The sequence below is a fragment of the Bombus impatiens genome, unplaced genomic scaffold (assembly GCF_000188095.3).
Source record: "Bombus impatiens unplaced genomic scaffold, BIMP_2.2 scf_0248, whole genome shotgun sequence".
NCBI lineage: Eukaryota > Metazoa > Arthropoda > Insecta > Hymenoptera > Apidae > Bombus > Bombus impatiens.
Genome location: NT_176667.1, coordinates 870,765 through 883,611, shown reverse-complemented (window position 1 = coordinate 883,611; position 12,847 = coordinate 870,765). Strand labels below are relative to the sequence as shown.

The 12,847-nt window shown below is 45.1% G+C and overlaps 1 protein-coding gene across 5 annotated transcripts in view; it reads left to right on the top strand.

The window, feature by feature from the left end:
* The window catches only part of LOC100748642, a 78,633-nt gene continuing 65,786 nt past the window's right edge, over positions 1-12,847 (top strand). Inside the window, exons 1-3 of one of the 5 annotated variants that reach the window (XM_033320135.1) lie at positions 18-356; positions 881-1,054; positions 1,869-2,332. In XM_033320135.1, the coding sequence (XP_033176026.1) occupies positions 2,188-2,332 (145 nt within the window). In that variant the 5' untranslated portion in view covers positions 18-356; positions 881-1,054; positions 1,869-2,187. Of the gene's footprint in view, positions 1,055-1,868; positions 2,333-12,847 lie in introns of all 5 variants that reach the window. The other 4 variants (XM_024366877.1, XM_024366876.2, XM_003488604.4 and 1 more) reach the window with 4 other exon arrangements.

Here is a 12,847-nt window from a genome sequence, read left to right as displayed (position 1 = left end):
CGAATCATACCGGCGCGTCTAGTCCGCGTGCTCGCGCGAAGAGTAGGCCAGGAGGGGTGAACGAAGAGGAGCCGTGCTACAGTCAGTCGGCGGTGAGACTCCGCGTGCGACATCTCGTTGCCGTGGCTCTTTCCTACCCTCTGCGGTCCGGCCCTCGCGATTTTCCGCTTGTTTGTCACGTGTGTTTATGTGCTTAACTTCGATCACGACGAGGAGACAGAGGGTGGCGGCTCCTCGAGTGAAACGCAATCGTGTAAAGTTCGATTAAAAGTGCGGCTTTTTATGGGGACGAGTCTGCGCTTGATCGTTACTAGGATCGGTTGAAAGTATTGGGTAGGAGGACGAGTGGTCGTAGGGTAGGGTCCGACTTTTATGGGTGTTTCATGAAGTAACGTTGGGTTTCCCTGTTACATATTGTTCGACGATTCGGTCGGAGCAGAGACCGATGCACGGCCGCGACAAAAATATCCACGAAAAATCTCGGCAGGCGGCCAAGCGGCCTCGAAAGATCGCTACGGTTCGAGGGACGGGTTTGATAAGATAATTTAAAGAGGGACTCGAGTCGTCGAACGTTTGATCTCGCTGGACTTCGCGGATTTTTCTTCAGAGAGGACGAGTAGTTTTTCCTTGGCGTACGAAAGCTTTGAAACGACATCTCGCAGACACGCGTGGCAATGAAAGGAATAGTTGGCGAATTTTAAATAATTAATTTTCATTTTTCATTGGAATCAAGTAAAAAATTCTAGTTAACTCGAGCGTCGGAATTTTTTCGCCATGCCTTAACCACTGGCTGCACGACGATTCAAAGTAGGCCAAAAAAATCAGGCATGAGATTGCTCGGTTTTACGAAGTGGCTGTTCACGTGGCTATGCATATTCAGTCTGCCAAGGGAAAAACAAACGAATGAGAAGTTTATACCGGTATCCACGGGAAAACCGGCACGGCGATTTTCAGCGGGGCGCGTGCTTTCTCTTTCTCTCGTTTCTTCCATGCCCGCGTCGGCAACCAAACGAGCGTTTTTATTTCGTCGCCGGGAAGGAGATTAACAACCGAGGTAAACAGTTTACCGTAGGACGAAGTGCAGAAGCCATAGGAACTCGCGATTTCACCAAAAAATTCAACAGGCCGCGAGCTCTTCCATCAACGTGTCACGCGGAAAACAAGCTCGCGCTTCATTTCACGCGCATGTTCTCGTGTATTCCATAGAAAAATCCATCCATTGATGTTAAAAATTGTCAATGGAAGGGAAAACGCGTGAAAACGTTTTGTCATTTTACTTGGCGACGGAGCGTAAGCGTTAACGAGATAAAAATCATTCAAAGTAATCGTCTCGAAAGCAAGAGACGCACGCTCAAAAGTCACTCGAATCAAAGAGATAATCCATTCACGGCTTATCGAAGAACAGGCTTATCGGTTTTCAATTTACACGGATGCTTCGATACTTTGCTGTTCTCTATGAGGAATATTCGATCGCCAGTCACGCTGCTGATATACTTCGATCCTTCCTATCGTCCCATAAAATACCACACCACACAACCCCTATCGGCATAACCCTGGCCGTTTTGTTTATGCGCTTTTATCGAAGCTAGGCCGTCGGTCTATCAACTTTTACTCTCGTCGATAAATCATTCTACCTCTCTCTTCTTTGTTTTTCTCCTTCTGCCGTCGTATATATATATCATTCGAGAGTCGAAAATATTTGTCACGTACGAATAACGAGGTAGTGGTGGATTCGCACGCAAATGTAACCGCGTCGATTCAACGCGATAGTCCCAGGGGGATTCGCGGAGTTCTAACTCCGGCAAATCCACGCGATCAAGCACAGCTCGTCGCCAATTTGCACGCTGAATCGGCCACTGATATTGCAGCCGCTGCCGCCACATTCGGTCACGCGCCGGATGAAATCCAGAGCCGAGTGGCAACAAGATTGCAGAAACGTATGTGATCCGCGAGTGAGAGCGAGTGAAACGCGACGAACAAGGAACGCGATCGTGAACGCGCAGAACGCGTCAAAATTCGCGTGTGTGCTCGTACTAAATATAAGAGAAACACGGGCTATCCATGTGAAAAACAAAGGGTTGTTTGTCAGTGTGTGTGATCGTGGATCGCGCGTGCATCGACGAAGATCATCGAGCGAGATCGTGTAGCAACAACGAATCCGTGGAAGCTGGGAGGAACGTTAAATGAATGTTGTTGCAAGGGGTGGCTGTGATCGTGAGAGTAGAAACGGTGCACGGCGGAATCGGCCGATTTCAAGTCATAAATGCGCGAAAGGAGGAGCCCACAATGGTGGCTCAGCTCCCGCAACAAGTTCTACTGCTGCTCGTACTCGGTGAGTGGCACATGCTCGCTGTCTATATTCTATTATATATTTAGACGGCGGTCAAGTTGGCCGAATAGTCTTCCGTCCTGCGTTCCTCTAAAATATAGCATCGACCAGCCGATCGTTATGCCCGATCGTTCTCATTCGTCTCGGCTCGCTCGAGTCTCGAGACTGGGCACGATGAATATCGCGCTGCTACCTGTTACGCAGCTATTTGTTTCCCTGAAAGATTTCCTTCCTATTCCCGAGCGAAGCCTTTAATCGAATGATAGAAGTTGCCATGGCTGTGTTCGCGATAATTTCGTTCCACGAATTCGTCCGAAACAAAATACAATTACACGTATATCGATTCGTTTCGGCGACCTAGAGGAATCAAGAGTTTCGCGTAACTAGGTTTAGCTAGTCGATCAGTCGACAGTCACAAAATTTTAACAGACTAATTTATCGATTCGGTACTCGGAGAACTTCTATCGGAAAGTTTGTCAAATCGTGTTAATTGTCCGCCCTATCGACGCGATGTCCGTCAATGGGGTTTGTGTCGCTTCTGATTTCTGTCAATTCGGGCGTCTATCGATTGGCTGGTCGGTGACCGCGCTAACAAAAATCTCTGCCAATCAATTCCTCCGTCAATAGGGAAGCTCGTCAAGCCGCGCGCATAATCTAGACATTTCGCGCGATCAATTACATTGTTCCGTGTCAGGAGGTTGAATTGCGCTTTCAGCCAGACGGTAACTAGAACAGTTTGCATTGTTCTTGGTGAAGCAAAGTGTAAACTGTCGCTAGCTTTCAGAAACACGGATTCTGTCTCGCGCCGAGACAAAGAGATTCCTTGTATTTTTAAAGCAGAAGCAAAATCACGGGAAAAATTTCGCTTTCTCCCATTATCGCGTGGAATTTCAACGTCTTCGTCCCGAGTTCGATATCGATTTGGTTGCTTGTTCTCTTCCAACCTTAATTCGGTTGCGTTGAACCGCGTAGTCGGACAGGCAGAAAATTTGGAGCTCGATCGACTTGACTAGAAAGGGACGATATGGTCGGATGGCTAATCCAGTAGAAGCCGACCCACTAGAACGAGAAGCGACGTTTAATTAAACAGGATTATTCGGATAGAAGTAAAATGAATAAAGTTTCCTCGAAGAAGACCGCGCCTCAAGATACACCGTATAAACTTGCTCCGACTATAAACACGAGATCAGAGGCTGTCTGTCGCCGAGCTTGGAGATTCAGGCACAGACATTTTAACGCGCTGTGGTAATTGCAAAATTATACGACGAATCGTGGAACAACTATGACGAACTCGACCCTTTTACGTGTCATGATTATCGATCCATAATGTCTACTCGTGGCCTTGCATCGTTGTATCCTAGAAGAATAACTCACGACATCTTGTTTGCTTATAAAGTGTTTAATAGCCTTATAGAACGTCCTCGAATCATCGAGAATTTGTCAATGTTCCTACTAGAAATTTACGACACTACGATTTCCTTTGGGTGCATCCGACGATATGTCGTTTAAGTACGTTACTGATTTTAATTGCAACACGTTAAATATCAACAATACATATCCACCTCCATCGATGTATTTCCTTAAATTTCCGGAGCAATTGAAACCTTTTACCGCGTCTCACTTCAATTCACGATTGAATTATAACTTACAATGTGTAATATACCAGTGTATAATCTAATGGGTTTTTCTCTTAAATAAATTACAATTTAAATCGAAATAACCACATCCTGCGGAACGCGCGATCGTCGCTTTGGTCGTTACGCTCTTCAGTGATCACAGAATGGTACAATGAATATCGCGCGTAACGTCGACTTATTCGTAGTCATTTACGCGTCAAACGAGAGAGACATAGCGAGAGCAATGTTCCAACGTAGGAATATCAGTCTCGTTGCCAAGAAGTCTGCGCCGTTTAGATAAGTTCCGTCTAAGCTGCGTCAAAGGAAAGGCACATCGATCCGTGAAACAAAACTGTTCCTATTGCAGAGGGAGGTAGTTGGTTCAAAGAGCGCAGCTGCATCGCTTCTCGCGAGCCAACCGACTCGATTGCCTTTTTATCACTTGAGCGACGTTATATCGGATCCGTTTCTCTTTTGTTCGGCATCGCGACATCATTCGTTGTCACTTTACAGTAGGGAATTCGCGTCCACGACGCGTGACATCGTTCGGGAAACGACGAGGCGCTTCCCTCGTCCGGAAAGGATGAACGATGTCGACGAACGAGGACAAGTTTTGTCGTGCTGCGGTAGCAGTTTTGCCCGAGTCCGTCTCGAACAATGCACGACAGAGAACGCATCGCTCAAAGGGATCGTCGAAAACACCCTTGGTGGCGGTCAAACTTGTCCGTCGTTACGATAAATCAGCTCCTCTTATTTGCGTACGCTCTAATTTGCGTCCGTTTCACCAAGTTTGCTTTAGCATTGTACTTGGCTCTTCTTACGCCGTGACCCGATCGAAACCGGTCAAACGGTTAATCTTTGACCGCGTTCGTCTAAACGTAGTCTAAACAATGCCGATAGATTTATAACCACATACGCGTTACACGTCGATACGCTTGAATATCGGCTGGCACGTGGCTAATCGAATCAGCGATTCACAAAGGAACGACAAACGTAGCTGCCGACAGGCACGGTAATCGGATTTCATTCATTCGCGGATTACGTGCTTCTCGTAGGTTCACGAACGAAGGTGTGAGAACGGCGAATCGCCTGTCGAATAACGAGAACGAGATGCTCGGCACATTTTTCATTACGAATTATGTTTGATTGATTATTACGCTCTGTCGATCCGATGTTCGTGCCGACTCATAAATTTCCATAGAAAAGCGTGAGTCACGGCATACGGAGCAGCCAATCATGATTTCAATATCGAAACCATCCACCGATCTTTTGACGAATTGTACGTCATCGAAAACGTACGTTCTATCAGCCGGAGAATACTCGAAAGGGATAAAAGCGGACGACCGATTTCATCGAGATGTGATCTCAGAGTAATTACCGTTCTCTGGTAGACAGCGACTATTGTCTTTGCAGGACACTTCGGAATTTCAAGAATTAATCGAATTATCGATGCTACAACGTCCTCCGTTGTAGCGGCAAATCAATTTGCGCTCGGCGAATCCTCTGATAATTTTCCAGCGACGGTCGAGTTTTCGTTTCGATCTTCGCTATTTGCACTGGACGATGGAGTTTTACGATTTCCATTTGTCATCTGTCTTCTTGCATGTCTGCCTATCTTTCGAGGCGCTTTTCACACAAACACTTTTAAAATCCTCTTTTCGCTGGTTCCGAGTAAGCACATTATCGGCTTGCAGCTTCGTTACTGCTCGACATTTCCATCTCGGAGACGGACCACGTTCCTCTTTGTTTCCCTAGCTCCTAGGAAGCCAGGCAAACGTTCGATCCTGTTTGAAGACAACACGCGGCTGCATGCGCGCTTTATCTTCAACGTTTCATCTTTCAAAAGACGACATTTTATCCCCTGCTACTTCGCTGCTCCATTTCGCTGCTCGTCGATCTTTCTATCGAGGATTACCCGGACGTTTCAGGGGTTTCTTTCATTCGTTATTCGATGCTGAACGAGCTCGTAAACTCGATGCAAAATCGAAGCTAGGATTCGAGCGAATACAGTTGATAACCGAATTGAAGGTTCAAAGGAATAGATATTGAAAGGGGAGTGCTTTGTTTTCTATCGGCCGGCTCTTGAAAGGCTATTCTACGAGCAAATGACTACGTTCAAGTACTCGATTCGCTGCGAAGGATAGCTGAACTAGATCGAACACCTCACAGACCGAAACCGAATATTATGGAAAAGCCTTGCTCGAGATTAAGCGGCTACATTTAACCAGTTTCACCTCTAAATGGACTGTATGCAACGTGATTTCAGCGAGTTCACCGGTTGTATTAAATATACCTCGGCAACTTGAGCACGTGAAATTTCCACATTCACCGAAGCTAAAGATACCAGCGCCCATTCACCGTCGACGTCCCTCGCGGCGTCGATTTCGCGCGCTCGCAATTATTCAGCTCCTCGGGCGTCCCGGCGCGGTCGCATTTTTCCCCGTGACACCTAACGTCGACGTCGACGTTGTCATCGCGGTTGAACGCTGCTAGCGACATTAAGCATTTCAATAAAGGAAGAAAGGCGAATCTCGGCGTACAAAGGGGCTATGCAGCGCCAACTTATCCCTCGTCATCGCAATAACGCATTTATGACGAGACCGTGTAACACGATGGAATAAAGCGTTGTTACGGCCTGACGAACTTTCGCCTGCGGAAAAAATAATATAAAAACTTTGTACGAGAGATTTTCGCGTTACGAGGCACCAGGTCAGTTCTCGGTTTTCAGGATTTATGAAAGAAGATGACGGAGGAAGGAGTCGTGATTCGTGAACGATATTTCTCGGGATCATTGCAATCCCGCGAACGCGTTCGCGGGAATTACGTGGGCACGGGGGCTGCGGTGTATGCGCGGCGATCATCGAGTTCGCAAATTTAATATCAGCGGGAGGAAAAGCTTGATAAACTCTGCTATCAGCGTCGACCGGGTTAAAACCCTGAGAGCCAGGCTCGGCGTAGGAGTTGCTCCCTTGGCCGACGCCGAGGTTTATTAAAGTCAATATATCGCACGGACAATTTGCAGCTCTAATTGGTAATAAATATTACGGCGTGGCGCCGCGAACCATGACGTTGCGGGCAAGATACTGGATCGCGAGTTTCCGCGACTGGAATTTAGAATATCAAATTGAAATTCGTATATGGATGATTCGATGGATCAATAGGTTCCACGTTGGCCAGGAATAAACGTGTTTACTGGCAGGTTCCGCTGCGGAATAATATTTTAGAAAGCAACATATAAATTGTGACAGCGGTTCATACGAGATGGAGAATTCGAGGGTCGGTTACACGAACCAACGATATACGGCAATGTAGTCGATGTTTTGTCGATACTGCAACGAAATTCGGAGCGCCACGCTCACGCGTAGCGTAACCATTCGCAAACCGACGTGTAAAACTGTTTACCATCGAGCATGGTGGAGATGGTGCGCAAACAGTGGACCGTGGTGCAGAGAACGTGACGAGGAGTGACCAAGATCGTGCTCAAACGCAACAGAGGACCCAGTTATAGTTCTCAAGTATATGAGATCCGTTAATCCATTCTTTGGTTGCGCGAGCAGTCCTCGACAATGGAACAAAGGAACGAATATCCGAAATTCAGAGACAAAGAGGCGGACCAATTTTCGCCTGAAAATATTATCGAGCATCTATATTTCCGAATGGGGATCCGGGTGCAGCGGAACTGCAGCGTCGACGATAGATAAAATTCTAATAATTAATAGGTATCCCGTCTGTTTGTTCCACGAGTTATCGTTTCAACCCACGAAAAAAGCTTCTATCGCTTGGTTCGAGAGTAAGGTAGGTTATATATCGAGAATCGGTCATAAAAAACCCGGTAGCGATTTTAAGAATCGATAAACGACGTTATTGCCACATCGAGTTGAAGCACGACGCAGGATGTACAGGATCTAGAGGACGACAGATTTGAACTCGTAATCGCATCGCAAAAGGATCGCAGGAACTCGAGACTGTTTAGTTTATAACGCAAACGACGATATGGAAGGGGCAAGTCGATTAGCGCCAATTGATCACGCGCGAACGTTCGTCCGTTCGGGTAAAATTCGATAATGATAGATTTTAGTGCTAGTACGAATAAATCGGCAATGCAGCGTATAACGCGGCAACAGAACGCAGGGAACGAATCTTTCGAAAGAAGCACGCAATCGGAACGTAACCGTAGAAATTCGCTTAATTAAATTTGCAGTCTCGCCAGTATCAATGAAGACTTCGATTAATTGCACGCGGAAGCGTTCATCAGTGAAATTGGATTTCGCGCAAGCCCGTAGGAACGCGTCGTTTCCACTCGATTTTCTCTTCCCAACATGGGCAATAAGCACGGCACCGTTGAACCCTGCGGAGCTGCTGCTTTCTCCCATTGCCGATCGCAATTATGCATTTACAATGCCCGAAAAGGGTCCAAGGGTTCAAAGCGCGCGACTATCTCCCCGAGACTTAAGCTCGAGGGTGTCTTACGAGCGGTCGAACGGATCACCGAACGACGAGGAACGACGAGACCAGAGTATTAGTCGTTTGTCTCTTGAAACAACAATGCAATTTAATACAGAGGGGGGAGATAGCGATGCTTATCCGTTAAAATACTTGCCGCAGGATATAGTGGATATCGTTTGATTTTTACAACTATGATGGTACTTATCTTCAATAATTTAAATCTCCTGACAGTGATAGGATAATATTTAATATCTTTGTCAGTAAAGTAGCTAAAGATATTGCTGACTATTGCGGATATCATCCATCTGTTCTCTCTCAATGTGCAGTCAACTGCGGTTAAGAGGTTGAAGATGTTATCTGTCGTTACGCTCTGAGCAGCGTCGCACATTGCATCGATACTATTAGGTTGTCCGAAAAGTTTCTTTCGTTTTATGAGGAAATAATAGACGTTTTTTGTTTTATTATATCCATTTTGTTCTGTTGAGATAAACACCGCGACATTTCACAGACTTGGTTTCACATTTGTATGAAAGTGCACTGTTGTAGGAAACATGTTTGCGAAAGAAAGACATTTTTCGGACAACCTAATATAATTTCATAAATCGAATGGTCAATCTTGCCATCTGAATATCGATACCTTTGGTTAATCTATAGTATCCTTAAGACATTCAGTCCAGCATTTCATATGGCAATATTATATTACATTCTCTTTCCTTTTATACTTTGTTTTTCTATCATTATTCCTTATATATATGTACTTTCCCCCCCTTTTTTCGTATATATGTATTTATTACTCTATTTTCTGTCCTCTACGTCTATCATTTCTTTACTTTCTATCGGTGGATTTGTCCCGTAAATATAGACACATAAATAAATAAATAAAATTAGGTTCTTCTTGCTGTTCGCGACGTGTTTTGTTCATTATCTCCGTTAGATAAAAATACGACAAAAAAGAACTTTTTCACTTCGAGGTTGCAGAAGTCTCAAGACGGAGGGCATAATGATCTTGCCATAAAAACGATGAAATGCGAGGGATAACTTATAACTTTTTCGTAAATAGCTCGATACAAATCTCGCGGTAATGTGTTTGCCAAGTTGGAGAACGACCGAACGATTACGCACGATAAGCTCGTGGAAGAACGATGATCGAGCGAAAGGCGATGCGGGCGAGAAAAGACTGATCCGAGGGCAAGAAAGTCTGAAACAAGTGGACGACGGTACTTACAGGTCTAGAGACTATTTGAAGCGTATAAACGGACCTCGAGGAGTGTTTAAATGCGTTGACTGTCGGGTTATTTCAAAGAAATAGGGGACACGAACCCAGTCGCGGTCTTTGCGACTCTCGAGACGGCTCAGAGTACCGAAAATGGATTTTCTCGCGAGCAGGCATCGTGAAAAATGGATCGCTCGAAAACACCTTCCAGGTTGGAGTCTACATCGTTTTGCAATCATGAAAAATCGTCAATAGATCAAGCTTCGTTCGAGTCGGTTGGATACTTCTTATTAATTTACGATCATAAAAATTCGAATAGTATAGTGTAGTATCGTGGAAATTAAGATATGAATTTTTTCCCGATTACTTACAATTTATTAATTGAACAGAAAACGATGTTTGTTTAACTGAAACTAAATGCGATACTCGTATCTATCTCAAATAACTTTACAGTTATTTGGCAACTCTCGTCACAACGAATCTAACATACACACACTCTCTCTCTCTCTCTCTCTCTCTCTCTCTCTTACCAGCAACTCTAACAACTCTACAACACTGACAACTCGATCAATTCTCTCAACTCTACTCTTCGACGTCTCGATCAACTCTTTCAACTCTACTCTTCGATGTCTCGATCAACTCTGACTCACGCAACACACACACTTTTCGACTCGCATACTCTGACCTGTCGGTCAACCCACCCTTTTACATTAGTCACATATGCGCTCTTAAACGTAAACGAACCACAGAAAGACGACGTACACGGTGTTTTCTAATTTCAACCCGTCTCTAATTCAAATTACTTTACGATATTACGATAGTATAATCATAAAACTAACAATAAGATATAAAACATCGCTGTTCGTTGTTTCGTACAGCGCGAAAAAAGTGCGGCCTGTAAATTGAAAAGAAAAAGCAACGTTACCGCCGGAGTTATCGAAACTATGAAAGAACGATAGAATTTATCAAGATACACAGAGGATATCGGTGAAATCGGTGGAAAATATCGGGCAACGAGGACGTTTCCGGCGACGCAGCAGTCCACTTCCGGCCGGAAGCTTCCGGTTACAGCGGCGGACTCGAAATCACTCGGTGAGAACTTCTGTTCGCGTTTTATTGTTGCTACGCACGAACGAGCTTCCAACGTAGCGTACCATCGGGCGTAGCTATGGACGTTGCTTCTCCATGGAAAATATTTTCGTGAAACTCGAGAACGGTTTAAAAGTTCGAGTGGTTTGAGACACCTCCCACGATCCTCGAAACCAATGGAATCGAGCGTCGTGTTATTTAGCAATTCAGCGAACTCGATGAAATTTCGTTCAACTTTTCCAAATGTTTTCTCTCGCTTTCAGACATTTACAGTCGTTGAATGTTTTCTCGGTATTCGATCGAGGCACCGAGATAGCAAGGAAACGCATAACTCGCGTATAAAGCACAGCACGCGGAAAAAATCACCGAACCGTTTTCCTCTGCGTTTAAACAAAGCGATTCGTTTCTCTCGAAACAACGTTTAGAGGCAACGTATTATTGGCCTTTTTCTGGCTCTCGCCAGTAACGATTGTCTTTCAGCGAGCCAACTGATCGTGGGATCGAGCGATTTTCGTTCCTGTCGGTTAGCGTCACTAACGAAACACCGTTTCCATGGATCTGATATTGCCGCGTGGAATTGCCTTCCATTGCTTCGTGAAATGTTCATTGCTTCGTTGGCTAAACGTTATCGAATTATTTTGTGCCCTCGCTCGTTATGGATTACTCGTTATTTCCGAACGTTTGGCAATCACTCGGGGTCTCGGGAAATGCAATTCTTTCCAGGGTTAATGGAGTTCGTTGCGCTATTCCGAATGCAACTTAAGATAGCAAAAGGTATTTATGAATGGAAAAATTTCGGGTTTCGCGCTCTGTGAAATCGGTGCGGTATCATAGGTTGATAAAAATTCCATTTCTATATCGAGTACCTATATTATTCGACGGCCATTGAAATTCCCGTGCATACTACTATCGAGTACTTCCGTTTCTCGATTCGACGGTAGCGATTATTTGTTCGGTGGATTGAAAGCAACGTAAGGGTTTCATCGATTATCGGGAATAACTGCATTATTACATTCCTGCGGACGCCGGACGGCGCAAATGGCCCGATCGTAAATGAATCGAGATTCTTTTGATACAACGTTACTGTCTGAATTGTTTCTATCAACGCGCCGGTATATGCTGGATTCGCGAAAATGCCAGATAATACCCTCTAAAAGCCATAAAACATTTCGAAGGTACCGATACGAGCCGTTCATTTTTGTTGCCTACTACTTGACTCAACCCGATAAAAATGAACGTCCGATAAAAGCGATACGGTATCCTTAGACACCGAATGTATGTACATAAGATAATGTATGTACACGTGCATAGGATATAAAAAGCAATTCCCCATTGTATCGACCATTTTCTACTCAACGAGATTCGCATGAACGTTCCCTTCCAGGTAGCTTAGTAACAATAAGACAGGGAAAAAATCTTAATCCCGCCATCCCGAAATTAACCTGAATATCTGGGAGAACAGAATGCAACGCCATAAACTGGAATTCTCGGACAACTCGACGGCACATACCGTGGGATTCAGACGAGCACCTCTAATCTCTTGCTTGCCTCGTGCTGCCAGAAACCCTAGGGTAATTGTCACAAGGGATTAAACCTGTCCCTTAATTACATTTCGATGAACCAATCGGACGTACGTACAGTCAGAATATTACCTCTGTCTTAATGAACAAAAGGTACACGCTTGATAGAAAGCTTTAATGGAATTCGACCCTATTTCCACCATTCTTCACGAGCTTTTCAAAGTTACGGCAAATACACGGACAGAGTGGACAGAGCATAATTACCGAGTAACCGGCATCTCTTGTTGCTCGATCTCCACGTTCAACGGATCGCGAAGCGCCCTCGGCAAAATTGAACCGTCTTAAAATACACCACGCGTCCCGTGTGCTCTCGAGACGAGCGCGGCCGAAGGGCTCGTGATTTGGCCACGAGCAGTGGCGGGCATACACACGCCGAAACAGCTCGTACGCGAATTAATGATATTAATACATCAACCTACATTCACAGGCACTGTGCTCACGCGGTACAACGAGAGACGAAGGTTACAGGATGTGAGTTTTGTTAATACATGTGAGCTCGATGCTGCTCGAGCTCCCCTCGAATTGACCCAATTTCGTGAAATTTTTGGCAGCCGATTCCAAACGATTTCGACTC